The sequence below is a fragment of the Anopheles darlingi genome, chromosome 2 (genome assembly GCF_943734745.1).
Source record: "Anopheles darlingi chromosome 2, idAnoDarlMG_H_01, whole genome shotgun sequence".
In the NCBI taxonomy this organism is placed as follows: Eukaryota; Metazoa; Arthropoda; class Insecta; order Diptera; family Culicidae; genus Anopheles; species Anopheles darlingi.
The window spans coordinates 61,498,030-61,523,038 of NC_064874.1; the positions used below are offsets into that span (position 1 = coordinate 61,498,030).

The 25,009-nt window shown below is 44.2% G+C and overlaps 1 protein-coding gene across 1 annotated transcript; it reads right to left on the reverse strand.

Moving 5' to 3' along the window:
- Positions 1-9,292: 9,292 nt before the first annotated feature.
- On the reverse strand, positions 9,293-10,300 carry LOC125959401 (fibrinogen-like protein A). The gene is made up of 2 exons (XM_049692225.1): positions 10,062-10,300; positions 9,293-10,007 (listed from the first exon to the last, which is right to left on the reverse strand). Exons 1-2 carry the CDS (start codon positions 10,298-10,300, stop codon positions 9,293-9,295), a joined length of 954 nt encoding a protein of 317 aa, XP_049548182.1.
- Between the last annotated feature and the right edge of the window lie 14,709 nt (positions 10,301-25,009).

Sequence of the window (25,009 nt, forward strand, 5' to 3'; positions counted from 1 at the left end):
CGCAAACATAGACCCATTAGTCAGAGGTTGTCAGTGAAAGTGAGAGCAGGGATCTTCTTAGAGTAGTGTTTGATCTTAAACCACGTTGCCTCAATATGCTCGTCGGTGAAGATAACGCTATGTTGGATCTCGTTGTTGAAACAATAGTTATGTGTTCCACTTATGGGTAGATGAAAATGCGTTAGGCAATCGAGCAAGGAGTTCAACCTGCAACATTTTCTGCAAAACAAATATTCGATTAGTGGAAGTGGCCATCAACGTTGTGATGCCAATAGTTATCAACGATTGTTTACTACCCACTGCTTATCATATTTTCTAATGCTTATCATATATTCGAGGGGTAATTTTTTTAACATAGTTTCACAACAAATTGAATTAATAAACAAGGAGCAGTCAGTAATAAGTCCGTTGTTTCTTAACCATTGCCATTTTTTTATTATATTTTTCTTTATATACTGCGGTTTATTTGAAACGGATGTCAATTAAATTTCCAACCGTTCAGATGGACGGAGTATAGGTGCTTGACTTGAGGAAATTCAAATACAATGAAAAAATAAAACTAAGGTGTATATTCCAATTCGCGTTGATTATCATGTCAAAAGAGCTCACTACTGTCCTGAAAGTCTTTTTCGAAGCGAATAGAATAAAATTGACATTTTTATGATTTCCGAACGTACCCAAAGCGATACGAAACGGTTCCCATTGTCGAGCCAAATATTCCATAATCCTCGCTGCTACTCTAATACCACAGAAGCCCAATCGTTGGAATAGTTCCATTTCAACCCCTCACCGGTGGCGATTGCGTTGATGCGGCGGATGCTGTGCAAGATAGAGCGATTTTCATCACAACATCCGCGTGCCAAAATCCGATGGAATGCAGCGGATGTTTTCGGATAGAAATTGTTGCAGCACTGCGCATTCCATTTCGCCGGCTAGGCCGGCGGCCCCTAAAACCGTTAGATCACAAAATGCCAACCAAACATCAAGCTGGACGACCATCAAACGATCTCTATCGTCATTTTGGACGATGAAAATTGTGGCGAAAATCCGGTCAGCCGCTGAATAACAGTCTGGCAGGGAAAAATGTGTATGTGTTTATCCGAAAAATCCGAGGCTCTGGGTCAGAAATAGCTCATCGAATGGTCAGTGTGACGCACAACTCCATAAAAGGGGTTGGCTTAGGATGGTGTTGGTTCGATAAAATGCGGGAAAAACTACAAAAAATAATCGAGAATCGAGAGCAGCTGCAGTATCTTTCTCTATAGAGAACATGTAGTGGAAAATAGTTATTGCTGCTTATTAGGAAAAGCTATTGTGTGTTATGTTAAGTAGTCCAGCATAACTTTCAACAACAGTCATCTCTCAAGTGAGCCACAAAAACCGATGCTTTGCGCATCGTCATTATCATTAATTCTTCCTTGCACATCGGTGGCCTATCCACCATCCCAAAGACAAAACAAACGACAATAATAAGCCAAGTCTAGACCAATTGTCCTTCAAGGCAGTCCATTAGATCCGTCCCAAAAAATGGTTCGCACCTTTTTCGGTTGTTGGCACGTGTGAACGTTGGAATACTCGACTCATCATCATCGTCGTGCATTTGATCTTCTCCGGGCGCCGAAAGGACGACGGCAGGACAGGCGTCAAACTGTGTCAAAGATGCGTCATTATCGTGTGGGTTTGCGTCTTTGTCTTTTCGCCGTACCGTCGCGTCGTTCATCATCCGAACTGTCCTTCGGCATGGACTGGGAGGCCCTTTTTGGGAGATAAAAACCCCGCGTATCACACCGAACAAAACACGCGCCCACACACACACACAGAGTTCTCGCAACTGTTGACTCCTCGCCCCGTAAGTGGCCGCCTTGGGTTCTTGGCTGTCATCGTACAAAAAAAAAAGTAAAACAAAATACAAAGCTTAGTCTGGGGGGGGGTTGGTCCTCCTTCAGCCCATTAGTCCATTAGTCATTTTTGAAGCCGCACAAACAATGCGGCCATGACTTCTTACCGGGACTTCTTGGTGGAACCACAAACCGGGGATCGGTCCATCGGTCTGTCATTCAGCAACTGAGCAACGAAATGAGACCATTCCGGGCTCCAGTTATTGCGGTAGTTCTTCTTGTCGGACCGTTTGGTCCAAAAGGTCAACCAACAACGGAGACGGAACGAAAACATCCGCGGCGTAAACGGAGGCCACCGGCGTATCACGTTACAAACTTGACAAACTTTAGTCGGCCTTTGTTTTTGGTCAACCCTCCACTTGACACGCTTGGTGAGGTCGGAGTTTGCTTTTTTTGACGTAGCAAGTCGCAGCATGTTTTAGTTGGTCTTAAGGAAAGAAGTCGATTGAAATCATGTTGTACGCTGTGTGTGTGTGTGTGCCAATTGTGTTGGCAAGAAGTTGGCTCATAATGAGCACATGCTGCTGCTACTTCAACTCTCTGCGTTCCACCCAGAAAGGTGGAAAGCGTGTTCAAGATTGAAAGCCATTTTCCGATCCCGTTCCGAGTCATCGGTATTTCTCTCTCTGTTTTTCTCTCTTTCTCACCAATTTGGGGTGAGTAAGTTTGTGTGTTTCTGCTGCGTCCCCCTTTGAGACGCCTACTTCTCGTTCTCACTTCGATAGTCGCGCTGTACGTTCGCTGTGGCACCTAGTTGGCACTGGCGATGGCGACGAGGAAACCGGGAATCGAACTACTGAGTGAGTTCACAGGATTTGGGATGCTTTATTCGCCCCCCTCGCTATTTATATAATGTCTCGCAACGTTTTATCACCCACCACTCTGGGGTTCGCCCAGAGAGTACGACGGAGGGTACGACGTACCAACGGCACCGACGAACGATTTTTTTCGATGAAATAGTGCAGACCTTAAAGCACCGAGCACGGAGGACGGTGAGCAATGCGATGATGAAAAACAACCTCGGTGTCCATTGCGTTGCGTTTGCCACGTTAGATTGTTTCACCCTAGACACACACACAGGCACACTCAGACAGGGATGCTTGGTCACCCCATTTTTCCCCCGTGGTCCTCCATTTTCCACGCACCACATAAAGCAGGCAAAAAGGAAATCCAGAAAATGGGTGACGAACATAAACGGCAACGAGGCAAGTGAAGAAAACGGTGAGAAGAGGGGGGTATGAGGTGGAAATAAGGGAGGCTGGCTGGCTGGCTCGTTGGCGCCAGCCTGTCGGCAACATCATCATCGCCATCGCCGTCGTCGTCGTCGTCGTCGTCGCCGGCACCATTGATGCTGTTGGCGCTGTCGCTGTTACCGTGCAAACAGCATCCACCGCCACCCCCCCCCCCCCCCCCCCCCCCCCCGGCAGCGGAAACGGCCATCAATAGGAACTGAGACCACCTTCTCCTCTTCCATCTCTCCCTTCATTTTTCTTCTGTTGAGGTGCTCGCAACGCAACGTATCGGAAAGTCCCGCAAACAGAACTCCAAAGCAAAGAGCGCGTGTGTTCGTCTTCCCTTTCCTGTGCGATTCCGGGAGTTCGGGAGTTCGTTGTCCCCGGGAACAATCGTAACCGGATGCTGCAACGCATCGCTCGGACTCTCGATTCGCGTCTCGAGAAAAGTTAGAGAAAATTTCAAATTTTCCCTATTGACATCCAACCGCTTTTTGGGGGAGGGGGTGAGAGCGATGGACGAGCTGCAACATAATCACCCACGTTTGCATAATCGCCGTTGCATCGAGCGTGTCGTGCGTGAAATGTGCGGCCATGAACGGACGGTGGGGAAGAAATGAGGAATTCAAAATGGAAGTTTAAACTAATGATCACATCACAGTTCGGTGACTGGTTTGGGGTTTGGCCAGCATTCACCTCCCGCATCCCCCAACCATGCTATGCTATGCGATGTGACACCCTCGACTAGCACTTCGTGGAATGACGTTTGGCATTTTGGGGTAAATGAATTGACTTTTTGCCTGTGATGACTCATCGCCATCGCGGACAGGAGGGTGCGGTTTCATCGAATCATTGCTGGAATTATTGATGGTTAGAATGGGATGAATCACACTGATGCTGCTGCTGCTGCTGCTCGTCATGTCTGGTCTGCATTTGGTTTCGCTATCTGCCATCACCGTTTGTGATCAATCGCATTGTTGTGCGCGTTGATTATGAGATAATGATGAAGGTTTGTTAATAGGCCTGTCTCGTGTTTGCATATTTGCCGCAGTACCGGGGGTGGGTAGTTTTTTGTGATTCCAATGGAAATCGAACTGAATCGATTGAAGCATGAATTCATTATTTGCACAAACGAATGGATTTATTTATACGGTTCAACCGAGCTTATCCTGCGTTGGTTTTAAGCTGATTTGGTTTGTTGGAGCAATTGTTAGAATTACATACGTACTCATGTTTTGTGGAGCAAATTCTCTGCTAAACTCTCTAAAACTGCTTTTCTAAATTTTGTTTGTTTACTGGACGCGTTCACTCAATAAGTTGTTTAGATGATAAGCATGTAACCCAACGATTAAACTTGTTACTGTTAACTGTTGTTACTTGAAGTTATATTGTTATAGTTGTTTTGTTGAATATGCAGATTAAGTCATCAGACTTGCATTGCTACATTCACGAGGTAGTAATGCTGCCAGAGCTTGATGGAGTGGAAGTGCTACATGTGGTGCAGTTTAAACAAGAGTTTGAAATCTCTTGAGTTATATGTTAGCCTCCAAATCAACATAGGATATGTCGTGTTCTATAACTACTTTAAGATTGGATGTTAATTTGGAGGATTATAAATTTGAAGTACAGTTTGGTATCATGTTTTACCGAAGGTTTTACCGAGTGCACAAAAGAAACGTATTGCGCAAAGGAAAGGAAACTCGAATAAATCGGACGTCGTTTATCTTCAAAAAGCGATGAAAATGTTATCCAAAATTCGGCGTATTTTAAGTTAATTAGCATGATATCCAGACAGCAGAAGCTTTTTCATCACCTTAGCTTCAACTCTGCAATGAGGTGTAGAGGATACAGTTGTCTTTTGTGCTGTGAAGATTATTAAAAGTCAGTGATTGGAAGTATAATACAAAGGAATTCTATTTTAAAGAAACAGTAAAAATGACAGTTTCATCACTTAATATAAAGACTCATAGCATCTTCAACAATTACAGCACGAGGCTCGAGTAGCTGAAGAAGCTCACATTCCAGTTTCATTGCACTCGTCAATTGGTATTGCACACACGCCATTTCAAAACAACAAAAACTGTCCCCTTTGCTTTAACATCAATTTTGCTTTCCATCACATCTTTCACGGAAAATAAAAACTTTACGAGTAATATAGTTAGACAAAACAAATTTGGATTTGGCATTGGCCATTCGTATTTAAATCCCTTTGTTCACTCTGCAGCATATGAACATCGCGCGTATCCCTTGATTGAGTTCAACGGTTTCACGCTAAACCATTTCGCGCCGCGCGAAATGGCCAGTTGGCTTTGTTCGATTAGCATATTTCCGCGGTTCCGTGGTTGCCGTCTAATTATTTCATTGTTTTGACCTCGCTGTGTGTGTGTGGATATAATATTGAACGGATTGTGGCTTTAAGTTTCAATACGTTCAATCCGCGCGATTCGGCGAAGCGAAACCTGGGCCCCGGACCCTCTGGCACACACACACACAGGCCCTCTGACCTGACAGTTGCGAGTGCGCGCACTTGTTAATTTGTCAATACGATAATTTGAATATCCAATTAAGCGGTCCCTCGGCCGGTGGGTCCTTCATCCGGTATGACATTTTGCATTTTGTATGGCCGCCCAACCCTCCATACTCCATTCGCGGTAGTATTCGCGTAGAGATTCGCGTTTTTAGGAGGATTAAACCCCTGCTGTCACAAACAAACACTCCAGTTCTTTGCTTCGCTAGCGGTGACACAGTGCAGAGTGCACTACTACTACTACTACTACTACTACTACTACTACTACAATATCCTGTTTGCCAAATGCGCTGCCCTGTTTGTGCACCTCTCACCCTCAGCGAGCTTCAGCCATGTTGAAAATCCTCTTAACTTTCTGAACCATACCTTCCGCTTTTAGGGGACAAATTGGGTACACACACCCTCTCCTCAAACACACACACACTAACACAATGTATGGCGCTGGTTGAGCTGACAATAAAAAATAAAAAAGTAAAAAAGTTAAAAAAACTATAGAAGAATAAGTTGTTCAGCGTTTTTTTGTGTTAAATAAATCTACAAATATACAATATGAAAGCACAAATAAAGGTAGCTTCTCGAGGTTCGTGGGTTACCTTCGCCCCCCGGTGCACCAATTGTGTTGCGTATTTGGTGCTGCGGCAAGCAAAACGAATTTTCATCGAGCACTGTTTCAGCTCTGCCCAGAGAACCAGAACGTTGTGCTCAAATGTGAATTGCCACGAGTTTGAGTGGTTCGGCTTCAATGTTCGGTATGCGCTTTTGTGTGCATGCTTCAGTCGAGTGATCAATTTAAAGTATGCAACATGTTTGAAGCGCTTAATGCGCATGTTAATGCATTTGATTTTCAATTAAACGACATTTATTCTCAATAACTCATTACCATGGTGGAGTGTTATGGTTCAGTGAATAAAGTAATAGTTTCCAATTAAATAAATTAAAGTTTCGCAGATAGCATAACAATCTATTGCTTGTGCATTTTTTTGTAAATATATGCGAAAAATTAATGCTAATACAAGCCAGAAGACATGTCTCGCGATCCTGATACCCTTGAAGTGTTCTGTAAAACGTTGAACATGACATTTCATCTCAGATCGGATACTCCAGGGGTATCTAGCACGGTGTCTCATCACCTTCACCTTTAGTGTTCGCTTTCCACAGCCAGAGAAACACGTACTTCGCCTATTTGACCGTTGCTCAATCGGTTTCATTCGGTTTCGGCTTCGTTGTGTAATGTTTACTGGAAGCATCCCACTGGAACTTGACTAGTGCAAATTCAAACCTTCGTTACCGTTGGAACAGCAACGCTAGCAAACTGGGTTGTGACTCGGCCATCGGGTCAACTGACACTATCCTGGGAACCTGACATGTCCTTTCGGGCGCATCGAATTCGCGGCTGTCCTTTCGCGGCATCGGTGAAAGCTACTGCGGGCTGCACGGGCTGCAATTGCATCCCCATGACCCATTTGCAATTCACCGAGCAGTCGTGGTGACGTGGTTCATTTTTCGCTTCTGCCTCTCCGAGGAACTCGCAAGTCCTCGACGGGAGCCACACTGGAAGGACGATAGAGCGCCGATGTGAAACATAAAATCAAACAACAACAACATCCGAACGTGAAGCAGGAAACTGTGACGGGAGAAGGAAAAAAAATAGAGGACGATCCCGACGTTGTTGCGTGGTAGAGCGTGACTTTTCGTTGCATTCCCGATGATGCCGCGGCTTGTAGTTTCATGTTCCATTTAGCAAAAATGGCCCACCACTAGGCGTTCTGCGCGGTGCTTTTTGCTATGAGGTTGTTCCATTTTCCTCTCTCTCTCTCTCGTTCTACCACGCTCTGCTCTGTTTTTCTTTTAATTTTTTGCCTACCCCACGACGGTTGGCAGCGGGCAGGAAATTTGAGACATCCATGTCACTGGAAGAATGAATGGACGGGGATAGATGGATGGATGGATGGATGGCTGAATAGATGGTAGAATGTCAGTGATGCCCCACAGCACAGGCCGATGAGCGAGGGCGAGGCCTAGAGATGGATGGCGGCAAATAAATTGCTGTCACTCGTTGTCAGCCGAACGGATATGGATTATGCTGTGGAACGCGGTCGACGGCGCCCGTGAATTGGCTGCTCATTGGCTGCCGACGGAGCAACAGGATTCATCACACAAATTTTTCCCGCCAAATGGAATGGAGGGAAGGAGCGAAACCGAGGGTGAGGTGAGGTTTGGAGGTTTTTAATCTCCCGGGAAAGGTTAACGGAAAGTAATGAGGGTGGAAAAAGCGGTCACGTCGGCTCAAGGTTGGTTGATTTAGCCTTTGTTGGTAGGGATGAAGTGATGTCTGGCAGGATTTTGTTTGTTTTTTTTTCGTCTAGAAAAGAGCAAATGATTCCAATGATCAGCATATTATTTATTTTTCTATACTTCTATTGATCGATTGTGTACTTTAAAAGATTTTAGTATAGTTTTTGTGTTGTTTGGTTTGTTACTAGCTGATTCACTCGATTTCATACGGGTATACGGTTTGATGTGAATTCTCATTGGTTTCTTTTCATTGATTGGTTCGCATTAGTAGATCTCTTCATGCATAATTTTACGAGTCTATGATTAAAATTCCTCTCCACAGCGAATTTCAATCCATGATTTGCGAAAGCCAACGCGGTTTGCTAGCGGTATCGAAAGTCTCCTTGCTCCGACGAGTTCCTGCAACAATTCGGCAACACGTGGTTCGTTTTGGGACTAAAGCTTCAAAGTCGCAAGATTGCTAGAAGTCTGCTTTGCGCTCCGTAGCGAGGTGGTGACAGTTTCATTTTGGGATGCGGGAAGAATACTTACTCGCGACCTACACGGGCGCGAGAAAGCTGAAAATGAGATGAGAATGAAAAAGTTGAGAATGTCAAATCCCATACATTTGTGACATTCTACTTGTATGTTTACATTTCCATTTGTATGGGATTTGACATTCTCAACTTTTTCATTTTCAGCCTTCTCGCGCCCGTGTAGGTCGCGAGTTAGGGAAATGATTTCTGCGAGACACTTTCTTGGAGGTCCTGACCGTTTTTTCCCTTATCTTAAAACTTCATAAGCTGCGCGAGAAGCGAGACATGCGAGGTGACTTTAAAAATCCGTATCTTTATCACTTCTGTTTCGATTGATGTTAGCATTTTAGAGAATACTTTTGAAAAGGTTAATGAAAAAAATTAAGTTTGTCCCCGATTATTTAAATTTAATTAAGTCCCCAGCTGGTTCTAGGATTGGCCTAAAAATCCCACCGCGATTTTCCAAACTACGTCAGCGTTAGAGAAAAAATCACCACCTTACCTTACGCTTACAAGAAGGTGTTTTAAACTGCTCTTGTTTGTAGACACCACAAAAATTATGCCGAATATCATTCAATCTACGAATGTGGTAAATCGAGTTTCGAGAAATTCAAGTTGTTGTTCCCATTTTCCGAGCGCATCATTTCGTTACGTTGCACCTAGAGTTCTTGACTTTTCCCGGTTTGATTTTTATTTCGGATTCTAAAATCATCTTCATTTAAAAGACTTTTCTGGAATTTGAAAAATTGATTTTATTTCACTTGTTTCGGAGCATTGTAGGTTGTTCATTCATTGCACTCTTTACCATTGATCCATCTAGAAACGCTATTCCAACTCTCGGATCATCATTCGTGAGTAACTCAATCCTTGCTGTCTGTAATTGAAATATAACCAATGCATTGATTGTCTACCTGTCGCATTGATGTAACGCCCGTTCAAATTCGTGCTAGTACAATCCCAGTGCCACCATGCACCTTCGTAGCGCTGTGCACAATGTATCCTGGACCACTCATCATTATCCCGATCTTTGGTCGAGAACTTCGCACCATTATTATATAACATTGCATTCCCTGCAGTTCCGCTATGATTTCCAAGAAGCTTCAAGTCGTATTGATCACTCTCATTACCTATTTCGAATGCATCATACCGCGCATATGCATAGGTTCCTTCAAAATCTTTCAATTCAACCATCAGTTCGTGCTTACGGCCATTTGTTATCTGGTGGACCTTCTCCAGACCTAACCAGAACTCTTGGCGCAAATCACCAAATCCGTCGCGGAACTCATTCCACCCTCGATAAAAGTCCAGTGATCCGTCAAAGCGGTACTGAAACACTATCCATCCACCATCGAACGCATTCTGTTCGCAATATACTGCGAACGGTTCACTATCATTATTCACACTAAGCAGATATGTTCCAGAGGCGTTCGAAGGAACATCTTTGCACGAGGAAAACGGAGGTTGCTTATCTTTCGGTGTTGTGGTCGTTGTTGTTGTAGTTGTGGTCAGGGGCTGTGGAACTTCTGTTGTCATTGAGACACTTTTTTCCGTTGGTATTACACAAAACTGATTTTCCAGAATTGTAGTTAGTTGCTGCAGCTGCGGTAAGACATTTATTATCTGCCGAGTGATGTTATGTACGTTGTCGATGTCTTTATGAAGCTCACTTAAATTACGCTCGACTTGGTGTTCAAGTTTCTCAATGGCGACGAACATTTCTTTTTGCCCTTGTTCGTGGCTGGATCGATGTTCTTCGATCTTGTCCTCAATCTTCTGAAGCTTATGTTCCATCGTCTTCAACGTAATCAAGAGTAACTCCAATTTTGAACCCATCATCCCATCTTCGAAACTGTTGGCATTATCTTCCCTTTTCCGATCACGTTCACTTGCAGCAATGTGTAAAACTGCACACAACAGAACGATATGAAATATTAACTTCATTTTTGGATGCCAAATCAGAATCTAAACTGTCTGTAGCCTCTGAAGTGTTAGAAGGGTCGATTTATACTGAATCAGTTTCTGTGCCACTAACTTCTGATTCCGATAAGAACGGAGCAATCGAAAGAAACCTGGTTGAGCGACAATCAAAACACTGTCGGACATTCCATTTGATAAGCCACGCGGGAACATATGAAGCACTTTCGAAAGTGAGTCACCGCACACCACATGATACATTAACTTGAGAACGGTTCTAATGCCAAATTCATCCATCCAGCCATCCAACATCCAACAAGCGCAATGATAACCTCTGCTTCAAGGTTTTTTTTTCGTTTGATAAGGTGCCCAGCAATCCAATGCTTAAACGTATGCTTGACGCTGCAAATGCATTCGCGAATTTCGCTTATCATGGTTGACGCTTGTGGTCGTTGCTGGCGATTTGAACGCTCACAGCCTCGGTTGGTCAATAAATGGTAAAATGTAGGGCAACGCAATAAACTGTGGAATAACATAAATCAAATAAGATTTGAAAAATCAAGAAAACACAATCGTTAGTCGTCCTACAAAGTTGGATAATCTATTCAAAATTAGACGTTCTCGGTAGTTTCTACTGATATTTTGTACATTTTTCTTGCCGATTATAGAAGAAAACACTTTCTTACTATTGTTATGGAACTTGTTTGTGAATTTTCTTTACGGAAGATCTAAATGCTTATTAGCTTTGTGCAGTTCTAATAATCATTTTTGCGAAAAGTTTTACAAAAAGATAGCAAATTGTGATTAAAAAATCATGTACATGGACGAATGGACGAACATTGATCAACAACCCCCATCACATATTTAAATTTGAAAGATTAAACAGATTTTGTTAGACTTGCATTAGGCTCAAGGGACGAGTGCCGTTGTTGAAGTTTGCGGTTAAGTTATTAATAAATAGTTCAATTATTTTAGAAACATTTGCATTGTGCTTGGAAAATGTTGCATTAATCGTAGTTAGGCACGCCTTAGAATCAATAAATTATTGAATTACAATTTCCGAGAAAGCGAACGGTTTATAACATATGACATTCGCTAAGCTCATGGTATTGTTTATGAAATCACCGAGAATGACTTCTTCGCTAATATTTATTAATATATAGGCCTTTATTCTAATGTGAATGCAAATAAGAAGTGTACAATTCATGTTGTAATAATTTGTAAGATTTTCATGTTCGATATAGTATGCCTTACGCGGTAATATTTTCCGTTCATGAGACAATTAATAAGCTTTTAATAAAAGCTTAATCAATCAGCATTCAATTGTGCTGTATTTGAACAATCGGTTGCCAAAGTACTTCTCTATTCTATTTTATGAATGGATTTTAGATAATTAGATTTCAATCTTTCATGACAAAGGATGAAAAATCACAACGAACATAGCTCATCGAGGTAAAAAAAATCATCTGCCAAACTAATAAAGAAAACAGAAAACTGGAAATTTTATGGTTTACTCTCTATAGAGCGAACTGGACAAATTGTGAGCAAATGGTTAATACAATTCCTTGACTATATAAAATCCTCACACACACAAAAACACACACTATCAACTGCCAGTGCAGTCCGTTGCTCAATAAAGTTGGATAATCCCGTCCAGCATTCAAAAAGCACTACACCACCGGTTACCGAATTGTCAACACCGTTATCCCATTGGCATCTTGGTAAAAACGGTCGTAAAGTCCACCCCATAGCCAACCTGCGGTGCGGTGCAGAGGTGCATTGTGCTCTCCACCGCGAACCACATAAACTGTGTTTTTATTTACGCTGGAAAACAATCGTCCCCAGGGGGCATAAACCATCGGCTACACACTCACGGGCTGCATCATAAATTCGCCAGCATAATTTCAAGTGCCGCTACACGAAGCATGTGTAACGTACTATATATCGTTTCCTGGAAGTAGAGTGCCAACCAACAAGCCAGCGAGCCAGCCAGCCAGCCGACAGCGAGCGGCTGGTGCAGCCCGCGAACGGACGGAATCGCAAACGCAATGGCGCCCGCAACGTCATGGTTAGCGAATAATAAATTTAATCGCCAACCCAGTCCCGGTGGTGTTGAAGCAACATTCCGTGCGTCGTTTTTTTCTCACTCTTCTCCCTTGTTCCTCTCTTCCTTTCTTTTTCTGCATCCCAATGGAGTTGTTTTTCTTCTTTAATCTGCAACCTGCGCGGTTGCTTAGCAGTTTGCCTCGCGTCGCGTCGTGCCTTCGCTTTTGCATGCGTGTGTACGTGCAATTGTGTCCGTGGTGCAGCAGCCTCTCTCTCTCTCTCCCTATTGGCCCCCGCCTCTCACCAGACGCTCGTAATATTTTCCATTTCCGGCCAATGTTGTGCGCACGGCAACGCGGAGGGGCGGGATCGGCTTCGAACCGAACTATCGGCGGCTTTTGATCGTCCGTTTCCGGCCATCGCAAAACGGCGCAAATCGATATCGCCGCCATGGCATGCCATGTTTTTTGCTCCCTCCTCCCTCTTCTACTCCATGCTGACGCCACGTTGCCGGTGGAAATGATGCTGCGGCTGGTGGATGCTGGAATAAACAAAATCTATAAATTTATCGTCCTGTTCCACCGTCGTCTAGACCGTCGGCATCACCATGGCCGTCTGGCTGCCGGGCTGGCGCTGTCTTGTCTAGCTGGCTGTAGTTGTTCTACATTGATGGCTTTCTGCGGTACACTCTGCACCCGGAATGCATGGCAACAGAGCCGGGTAAAAGCGGGAACGAAAATGGCATTCCGGCAAACGGTCGAACGACCGAAGCGACGTCTTGGGTACTTGGCCGAATTGCCAAACTTTTGCCCACCACGGCAACAAAGACGACACTCAACCAGTCTGAGATGCTGCTGTTGGAGGTGCCGAAAGGGGTGAGGGGGGGAGGCTGAGCTCCTCGCGAACGAACGAGAAGGTTGAGCCAGAAATGGGTTGTGCGTCACATTAGCATTAGATGGGAGTTTCGCTGCTCTTTTCCCATTTATGTGTTTTTTTGTTTTGTTTCAAAGAGAGAAGATGCACTGCATCACACATGCAGTGTGTGGGCATGGCACCCCCCCCCCCTCCTTCTAAACCCCTTTCACCACCACGTTGATGGTATGCAGCAGACAGATAGATTTAGATTCGTTCGAGGTTCGTGGTTCACTGCATGATATGCAAATCAGATGCTGTTTCACGATGGTGCGGGCGGGATCGAGTTGTTTTTCGTTCGGTTCCACAACCCTGACTGATCGATTGGATTGGGCGAGGAGCACCAGCAGTTATGAGCTCTTTTATGGATTCGGTCGCTTCGGGACGCCAGAAGGTGATAACTTGGCTCTCGTGCAACGATAAGTATAGATCGATATGAATGAAAATTAGTTTCGAAAGTGTCGTTGCACTCGTGCAGTAAAAGCTTTAGTGAGATTTGATGGGATTTGGGTTTGGAATGCTTCAAATGTTCAGTTTTAACGGGTTTCGTATACCTTTTAACTAAATGAGAAAATGCTCCACCAGCATCGCGACGCTACAAGCGTTGTTGAAAATCAGTAACCATTCATTAAGTGTTCTATCGATAGTGTTGCGTTAAGGAGCATTTCAGCACAAAGCATTTATAGCATACATTATAAAATTTAAACTAGATTATTTTCTGTACTCGTTTATTTGAAATAGATTGTTAAACTAAACCAACCATTAGTTTATGCTTTTGTATTCGACTGACATTTGATCTGATCGATTATCAGAACGATTGCAAGACAAACGCAAAACTGTCTTACGCTTTTTATCCGCTTTCAAATGCGCTGTAATTGTGGCCGAAATTATTCTTTTTAGTGGCACAATTATATAATCTTTTAGTAAGTGCACCCGTGAAATCTAGATGTGTTGAATCTATAAACAATGCGGACCAATGAAATGAGTATTACAATATTAAAGCCGTTATGTTAATGCTGCTTCAGATGATATTCATTACAAAGATAGTTTTCTTCACCCAAGCACGCCATTACTTTATTATAAAAATAACTTGTTTAGTTTCCATTTTTAATTCCAATCCAATTTCCAAAATAATGAGTTTTGTTTTCCAAAATTTCTCGCAAAAATATTAATAGAAAGTGCAATCAACAGTATAATAGTTCAAGTGTCTAAAAATTAGTTCACTTATGGTTGCATAGCAAACACTACTCCTCCAACGATGATTACTTTTCATAACTTTTCTCGTGTTCTAGTTGTGTTATTGATTGTTATTTTGTGTTGAAGTATCAAAACGACATTTCAAAGATTGACTTTAAAATTTAAAAAGTAAAAATTCAAGCTGAAATGAAAATTTATAATTGATGAATAGAATTTCTTTGATCTGCATTGCACACTATCGAACATGACAATTAGTGTACCAACGGCAACACATTCAACAGTACACTTGCCGGAACCATAATCTATCTGACACTTTCGCAATACCGTATCACTTCATTCGGTTCCCTTCCAGCACAAAACAGACCGAATCGTACGAGTGATTTCCTTTCCCACCCCAAGCGAGATTCAAACGAACAAACGACCCTACGACCTTTCCTCTGCATCGCTGGCTTTTTCCATGCGCTTTTGTTTTTTATTTCGCTCCGCTTTCCAATATTTTGCTGTCCGGAAAAACAAAAACCCAAACAAAAAAGCAAAGGAAGAAACAGAGAGCTTTCAGAACGGATTTCCACCAAAAGCGTCCACCATCGGAACACTACTTACCGAACCGTGCCAGACGTCGCCGTTTACCGGTATCGTTTCGGTTGTTGCGCGCGCCGTGTCGCGCACTGGCGAGCATCATTCCTGAAGGGGAGAACAACCGTTTGACGGGGGGAGAAGACCTTCATTCGCGTCAGGATGGCGCCAGTCACCGCGGCTCGCCACCGGCCGGCGACAGTGCTTGATAAATAAAAGAAAATCCCTCGCTCCCCGGACAAAAACTCTTCTCAGGGGAGGCGAAGCAGAAGGGACGCGGGTGTCGCGACCACTGAAAGACAACGACGGACTCGCTTCGTCGTCATAATAGGGGAGTAAGCGACGAACAGCAACCAGAGCAGACCTTCGCATTGCCACGCAACGTCTGATAAAGGCAGCGGCTGCGGCTGCGACTGCGTTTCTGTAATGTACTGCCCACGATGGCTGGCGAGGCAAATATATAGTCTAGCGCGACAACGCGCGACGACAACGTCATAATGCTGATCTGTCAGCGCTTTTTGCTCGTTTTTGATGACGTTTCGTATTCACACGGAGCGCCAGCAGCAGGAGCGGTTTCATTTTTGCGGTTTCGAATTCGATGCACGACCCACGGCGAGGTCCTACTACTTCGCTACCGACTGCGAGGTTCTTCCGTTTTGTGACCGAAAATTAGTCGGTGTTGGTGGCCATTTTTTTTTTGTTATTTTTTGTTTCCGTGCAGCGGTCGACTAAGTGGAATATGAACTGAAAGTCCTGCGAGGGTGCACTCGGCTCAGCGTACAACGTGCGAACACTCTGAAATGACCAAACGTATAATTGTCGTGATGGCCACCATTGAATGCACCCTTCACACATCCCTCTTCACCCCCGCGGTCGAGGTTCGAGGGTGATTTATCGTTTGCAGTTGGAAGTGAAGCTTTTGCGTTTTGCGATCTCTGCTACTTGATGGCCTGTTCTGCGTTGGAGGTCGAGGTTTTTGACGAGCAGCTCGTCCACCGCCGTCGTCGTTGTCGTTGTCGTCCTTGAATGCCATCCCCCGTTGAAGGGGAATTAGTGTCGGAGCAAGTTTCATAAATGACCGCGATGCCGGATGGACGAGCCACGAGAGAAGCGACTGGAGTCTGCACTACACTAACGGCCAAGGACGGCATTTGTGCATTTGTCGCTCACTGACCATTTGCTGTTTTCTCTCTCGTTCTCTCTCTCTTCTTGTCTGACGTCGCTCTGTTGCGGAAAGTAATTTTCCGCTTCACTCTTTCGTTTTTCCTTTCCAAGCTCGGTGTTTTCCTCTTTTTCTTCTTGCGAAGCAAATGTGATTGGATGGTTAGCTGGTGGCTGGTGGCTTGACCGAGAGTTGATTTTACTAATTGCGATGGAATATGCTTCGCTGGCAAGTTGTTTGTTGTTGGTTGGTGGTAGGGGGGCGGGCGGCCAGGCCAGGGATTAAGGAGATTCGTTACGTCTCGTGGCCGAAGTCGCACGGAATAAGGACTATAATTTAGCGCCGGCTTAACGGAGCTGTTCAATGGGAAACGGTGACGGAGATAGGAGACGGTGGTATGGTCAGTATGGTTTAGTTCCTTTTTAATATTACTTCAGTTTTGTCTCCAGTTTCTGTTCTGAGAATTCTGCATTCATGAGCTGCAGTTTTATTTTTAAATAGCCATCGCTATGGTTACTACAGGGTTACTAACATGAAGTGTTACCAATTTCTCACTGTTTGTATCTTTTGAACCGCTCATAACTTCAACCCCAAAATTGTTCTAATGAAAGTTCAATATATTGTTTACAAGCCACCAATAGCATTTTTGTCTCAGTTTTGTTGAATTTTTTTTATCGTCCTGAAATTAAAACGTCATAGTGTGATTGCGTTACATTTGTCTGCCAAATCATAATCAGCTATAGTTCGTGAGCTTAATAACCTTAAAGTGAATAAAATATGTTCTGTATCACACCATAAATTGTTAAAATGATACTGGTAGCATTACAAAACACTTTGGAGATGGACCAAAAACACCGCAACATCGAAAAAAATGTTGGTAAAGTTATGACTCAAAAGGATGTAGAGAAGTGAATTTTAGCCCGAATCATTCGAACAATACTTCAAATTTAGCTTTAAACGAAGGCCTTCCAAATTCTAAACATGCCATGGCCTTACACCGTATCAAAAAAGTTCGGTGCGATCGAGTAAAGGAGTTGTTGCGCTTGCACGAACGTGGCGAATTTCCAAACATTGAGTTCTCTGATGAGAAAAATTTCCCAATTGGCAATCTCTCAAAAAGTTCGAATTTACATGACCGAACACTGAGACGAGAATTTGAGCCTACATACGGCCACCAGTACCAATTTCCCATAGCAAGAAAAAGCTTGGGCCGCAGTGACCGCTGATGGGCGCTCTTCAATAGTTTTCATCGAGCCTGGTGTCAAAGTGAATGCGAAATATTATCGAAAACATGTTTTGGAAGCTGCTTTAGAGCGGTGGGCACGTAAACATTTCGGTCGTAGGCGATGGACGTTCCAGCAAGACTCAGAACCGTCTCATAAAGCTCGTGTGAACCAAGAATGGGAAAAAAATCATGTTCTACATTCCATTTCGTCCACACAACAGATTTTGAATTTACCAGACGCAAATGCGATGGACTATTCCATCTGGTCCATATTGTAGAGCAAGCTGAGGACTATAAAATATGCCAATATGGATGCGCAGTTGCAGTGACAGTTGTGACATTAGCTGTCAATTAGATCGGATACCAATCCAATGAAGTGTCAATCTAAAGGGAACATCCCATCATAGCCAATTTTGGGTAAATGGAGAAACATATGTAGGTACACAGAAGGCCTCAAAACCAACGAACGACATGACAAGAGTTTAATTTATTTACAACCGACATATCAATACGTACGATAACGAATCCCCTGTTCAAGATGCTCCTTGAGCAGCAGGTTCTAAGCTGAGCTTATGAGTAGTACCGTTGACCTATGAGTCCGAGTCTGGTGAATGGTGCTCCAGTCGCAGTCATGCTACGAAGTCCCGAAAGATATTTTTAAGAGGAACTATCAGCATATTTCGTCTCGAGTATTCCTATATATTGGCCTAAGCTATCTAATCCTTCGAAGTATATCCATCTATACGGCTTTCCTTTCAATTGAACTGACCGGCGATCGCTTCCCGGAACCTGTTTGATGTCTACCAGAAAGGAACGTTCTACCTCTCGATGGGGCTAATGAAACAGATTTCTAATCATCCGTGGCGGTCTGTTTGGCTGCCGTTGTTTGTTTGTTTTCCATTTCGTACACTTTTAAATGGCTACTGGGAGTAGATCATAATCCAATCAAATTTCAATCCTTTCACTTTGATCCTCCTTCATTACCCGCCCGAAGGCTTGATCCAGCAATTCAAGAGCTTATCTGGATCCCGAAACAACTCGTTCAGCTCGGCCAGACCAGGGCCAGTTGTTTGCACTGTTCGAAGTATCTCGGTGTGTGTGTGTGTGTGTGTGTATACGATGAAAGCAAAACTAGCTTTTACCTGGGGCGAAGAGGGCTCCAGACTTAATCTCCTGCCTCCTGCAACAGGCGACTTCAGTCTGTTTTTTAAAGAAATTGATCATGTTTTGCTTCCTTTCTCCTATTTCAGTTCCAGGAGGTGGCTACCTTGGTCGAGGGCTTAGGGAGGTACTGCTGCCAAGTAATGCCATTTTGTCCAATGTTTTGTCGTGCTGTGCAGACTCCGGCCTGGGCGACTCTGCAGTCGATTGCAGTCCCTGCAGTCTTAGGACGTTCCGGTTCGTGCTAGGAGCTTGAGATGTTGCCCTACAATCGAAGCTGTTTCTTCTCCCGAGCCCGAGAAGAACTTCCCCGTTCTCCTGGGACCTGCAAACCGCACACCACCAGACGACGGGCGCTGGTTCTGTACATTTCATTTCCTTTAATTTAAACTAAAGCCCCTTGACGGTCTTTGGACGCCGCTTGGTATATCGCCTGGACCTGGACGGTACACTGCTGTAAATTCGATTGCACACTGTAGCAATCCATTTACCGTTCGAACTGGAACCGAGGAACGGAAAGAGAGAGACAAAGAGACGTAGGGGAAGCTCTCCAACTGTCAACCAGCAGGTAGTTCACTGCAGCACTCTGTCCTTGTTCGTCCTCTTCGGTAGAAGAAAGCTTTAGCGCAGCATCAAAGGAAGCGAACCCTTTCCGAGCGTCGTCCTGTTGAAGTGCCTCTGGTCACTGGACTGGTGGCGAAAGGCCAGTTGGGGTTGGTGCTGCTGCGGACGAACAAACACAAACATCGACCTGGCGGCATCCTGGCATGGCACGGTCTCCAGGTTCCAGCAATCGTAGCAAGCAGCGGAGTAAGATTAGCTTTCAACTTCCACTTACTCCAACCTCTTGCTCTCTCTCTCTTTCTCTCTCTCTTGGTTTCCCCGAACCGAAAGGTAAACGGTTCGTTCGGTTCGGGCAATCATTGGCCAATTCGTGGTGCGACGATTAGACGGGACGGCGAGGACCGAGGAGGGGTCTGGTGCAATCCAATGGCCAACGATATGATAAAATAATGAAAAAATAACACGGCTTACCATCGTGCTGGCCCCCCGGGGGTCGGGATTTCTTGGTTTCTTGGAGCCGGCTTGGATGGCTCAAAAGCGCACTCCATCTTGCCAGCCCCGATCTGGCGTATATTTTCTTCGATTAGCTAGATTCGACTGGACTCGTTGGTGGGCCCCTTGTCGGAGAGGTGAGGTAAAAGTAAATGAGAGGATTGAAGAAAGCCAAAGCGAACGGAACGTTGTCGGAATGCCGAGAAAATAAGGAGCGGATAAGTAAGTAAATGAGTGAACGCTGGTTGTTCCGACGAAGAGCCCTCGTCGATGGTGAGTAATTGGCTGGCCCCGTAAGACGGTGTAAGTGTAATGTGAGGAGCTTTTCAAACCGATAGTTCCTTCGACAGTGTGTGAGTGCATCGTCTGGTGGTGCAAATATTATTAGTTTGCACATCCGTTCGGTACAAAAGAGTCGTAGTAAAGCAAGCATCGTTGGTTGCTCTCCCGGCGATGCATTTTCAAGACTTTACATTCAGACTTTGCTGGTTTGTTGCAGGCTGGTCAGCCACAAATACACACACACGCGCGCAAGGATTTTGAATTAGTTTTGATTTGATTAAGTGAAGCATATCGCTCTGGTTTATTGGCCTACTGCAGAGTGCATACTAGATGCGATTGCTTTACGTCTGTATTGCTTTTACTTTACAGAAAGTGTGTTACTTAATCACAAATTACCTGGTATAGAGTGTGTGTGTGTGTGTATGCATTAGCTGCATTCAGTCCAATCGATGCAGTTCAATCGATCCAGCTCGTGCATTTCCCAGGTGCATAGTAGGAGCACAAAGATCCAGGATCTTAAAGAGCATTTCCTTGACCTGGTGCACACCCGGCGGAGCTCGTGTGCGCTGCCCCGGTGTGTATCTGGCAATGCAATTTCTCTTTATTTCCAGCGAATGGTCCATCGTTTGATCGAGAGCTAATTTCCCACCGGAGTTTGTTAAGGAATATAAATGTCGACCGAGTGGAGGTCGGATGAAGGCGTTAGTTCTCGGTGCTCGATGCAGTTTCTTACGCTGGAATCGGTGGTACCACTGGTGGTGGTGGTGGTGGTGGTGGTGGCGGTAATGGTGAACGATATTACTTGAAGTGCACTGCACTGGAAAGATCAATCATTAAATGGCACACCCCGTACGGGAGCATCTCGCGGTCACTGAGAAGTGGTGCGCAAATACTCTCGTCGAATGGAAGAATTATTGGCCAAAGAGATATTGATGGCGCCGCTGCATGGTTGTGCTGCGCTGGAGGGAACGAACTTAGTAGAAGATGCTTTTAAAGAAATAACTCAACCCATTTATGCTTGCGGTTTAGCTAATAAAGAATGGCGATTTAGATACTAGGTTGAAATAGTAGTTTGTTTTAGATGTTGTATGTCTTGTGAGCTTTTCGTGAGCAGGACATGATTCGATCAGTTTGTACCAATACCAAAAGCAGGCTTGAACGAAATGAATGAATTTTATGAATGATTCCTGCTATGAACAAGGAAAAGATACGTTGAAGCAAGGACTAATTGTAAATACGCATGATTGAAATAACTGAACCTCGATGAAATAGTACTAGTAATTAACTTTCAAAGCAATTGATCGAATGTTGTATTAAAGCTCGAAGACCGATTGGGGCCAATAGCGTCATATTAAGTAAGTAAGTAGTGATATTAACTACATAGCCAACAGCGCTTGTATACAACTATCGTTCTGGTAAAAAAAATGAATATCGAATACAACGAGTCCATATAAAAATGGAACAAAGTTTAAAAATAGACATCACCAGTCGAGCTGGCGAAAAAATGACATAGGATAGCATATAACATAGCATAAATCAAGGGCTTTTAAAATTTAAGTTTAGCTATGCGTTAACATTCTTTATTGGGATCGTATTCTAAGTTCGACTAGAATCGAGAATAGAAACTGAATCTAGGGATATTCAGAAAAGAACTGGCCGGATGAAATTTAACCAATTTTCGATGAATTCTCAAGCAAATAAAGCGCAGAAAGTCAACGAAGAGAATAAGAATCAACTGAAGCGAAATGCTTAGTCACGCTTTAGCATTGAGTTGCAACAAACAAAACAAAACAACAAAAAATTGCAACAGATCAACTGTCAATACGCAGAGACAACGGAAGAATGTTTAAGTTTCTTAGAAGTCATTGTACCCAGAAGAAAACTGAATGATAAAGATAAAAAGCAAAACACGGCATGCAAACAATCTGCAATAAAACAATCTGTTGGTGGAAGTATTGAAAAGGATTCGTGAATAGGTTTCCACATGATAACATGCAATATTAGACACCATTCTCATTGCCAAGGTTCAGGGAAATATTAAAAAGTCTATAAGGGTTGATAACAGCTGCTCTTAATCTTCCCGACAAAAATAAAAAATAAAAAAACCAAATATTTGTATTTTACTCTTTCTTTCATATTGTATTAAAACATTTGTTCTTTATTCAAAATTGGGTGTTCTTTTAGGATGTTTTATCAGAAAATCTAAACGTAGGATGCAGCGCCATTAGAACAGCATGAAAATGAACATTTCCATTATCTCCGCTATTGTCGCCCCTCTTTCGCCATTCAACGCACCGTGTTTCACATGATTTGTGCCCCAATTAAGCCTGTTTTTCTCTATATTAATCCCACCAGAGAGCATCATCATCATCGGTATGCTTCCTGCGCTTCCTTTGAATTGCCAAATTCCTTTCAGCCCTAGGAACATACCACTCCACGCAGAGTACATGAGCATCGAAATGCGAACCCCGGCAATGAGCCTAGCTATTCAAATTAACAAAAGATTCCACCCCATACCGGTTTCAGGGACACCGAATCGTGAACCGAATCTTCCTGTCGCATGGAATGCTAAAAATAATGTCAAGAACCTCCTGCTGCTATTCTGCTGCTGCTGCTTCTACCGGAAACACTCTGCAAAGAATCGGATTTAATGGTCGAAAAACCCGAAAGCGAACTCAGGTAGTGGAAGGTCGTGGTCGTGGCCCGTACCAAGAATACCATCGGTTGGCAAAATACTCAAACACACACACACACTCGCACACATGTCGGTTGGGGTCTGCTGGGGGTCGAGCTCACGCTAGGTGAGCTGGAATAAACTTATGATTTTTATTAACAATAAATGTCAACGAAATTATGCTTGCTGCTGGCAGGTTGGCTACTGCTGCTGCTGCTGAAGAAACCGGTTGAGCGCCCGGAGAAGGACTGCTACCCGATAGGGTGGTATGAATGTCTTAAGCATGCTTCACCGTCCCTTTCGTCGTTGGATGGGAGGTTTTTTTTTTTTGGGAAGACATCCAACTGGTTGCTGGTTCCTTTCTCTTCACCATCGATGGGGAATAAGGAAATGCGACAGCGTTGATTTCGTGAAAAGAAAAAACGGGAAGGAGTGAGAGCTTGCACAGCTGGAGCACGGTGGGCCACCATAGATATATCCACCGAGATTACGATTATGATTTTCATAAGATATCACTCGACATGATCGGGAAGGATCAAAAGGTCAGGCGAAAGCAATACTGGGACACCCGGCTGGTAGGTCAAGCTTATCAAAATCGTTTCGGGTGACCTTCCCCCGGGGGGGTGCAGAGGGTAGTGCGACGGGCGCAGGGGTTGCGCTTGTGCTCGCCCTTGATTGAGGTTAACTCCAAACGTCGTATCGATACGATACGGAGCCCTTCCGATGGTGCTGATGATCATGATGATGACGGTGATGATGATGATGATGATGATGATGATGATGAAGTTCGGTTTCGTACAGACACAGCTGGAGTGGACTGGTGGAAGGGGGTTGCTAGGCGTCTCCATCGAGCGCAACCGAAATGGAGACGCATGGTGGCTGATTTTTTCAAGATATTTTTTATTCCACCATTGTGCTGCCCGCACTACTGCCAACACCAGAATGATGGTGCATGATTCTTCCTCTCGCCTTCCTTCGAGAGCAGTCACTGGCAATTATGGTTTGATAAAAGGTTGGCCGTCATTTTCGGTCAACGCAATATGGACGCGAGCGAACGAGATTAACCAACGGCTACGGGGTGTCAAGACACAGGGTTGGGGGCACGTGAAGTATGTTAAGCTCAGTAAGTGTGACCATGAACACGAACTCCGAGATGAAGAACGGAACTAAGACCAAGAGAAAGGGAAGACAATAAAAGGTCCAGGCCAACACTAGGCCACCCGGGAACAAATCATCTGACCTTTCGGAGCATATCCATTCCTTGGTGTTGGACACCCGGAATCGGTTCGGTTCGGTTCGTTTAGCAATGACATTACGCTGGGAGTGAGATCTGAGTGAAAGCATATCGCCATGTAACATAATACTGAGCAGCGTAAAAGGCTCAATAGCTTCGTTAGTGTTGCTGGTTGATTAGGTAGATCGTGCTTCATCCCAGAGAGTAGCACAATATGAGGCTCGGATTTATGCTTTTATGATGAAGATGATGCTGATATCGAAATGATTGGCTTTCTATTCCACCAAAAGTATTGTACCAATCGCGGAAGTCACGACAATGCAGCACAACTTGCAGTTCATCGAAGAATGATGGGTTACGAACAGAAAACGGTGGAAAACTCCACTTCTACTTTTATTCCAGCTAACTTTTCCCATCACCACCAAACAAACGAACAACACCACGAAAGTACCAGCAGCAGCAGCAAGAGCAACTGCAATATTTGCAGCACAACAAACAGAGAACCTCGATGAAAAGAAAACGGGGGCCCACTGTTGATCTGCATTATCGTTTCAACACCAAAACACAAACCTGCGGAAACTGGAACCGTTGTGAAAACGGAATAGGAACTCTTCGCTTCGGACGAATAGAAAGCGTGTGCAGCGTAAAGCATCCCCTCGAAAACTCGCGTCGATAGCGATCGATTGTTGACTGGAAATGGTGTGCAGTTGCCGATACACCACCACCACCACCACCACCACCACCGTTGCCTCGTTATGCTTTGATGAACTTTTCCAGCCGATTTTCCAGTCACAAGCAAAATTTTTGGTGCGCGCGAGCGGAAGTTTGAAGAGGCGTTTGCCTATTCTCCGGTTTCTCCCATCTTTTTTTTTTGTACCATGGTTTCGGATTCTCCTTTTTCTACCGGAAGTGAGGCCCCGTTGTCGTTGTTGCGTCGTCGCCCTCGGGCGGCACTGACAAATCGTCATTTATGGGCCGTAATGCGCGCTGTAATCGATTGGGTAAATAGACGAAATTCTACTTCTGTGCAATTTGATTTTTCAACTTTCTGGCGCTCGGGCACAATTTCCGTTGCGTCTGTTCGCGTGAGAGGAAGTAAGGGA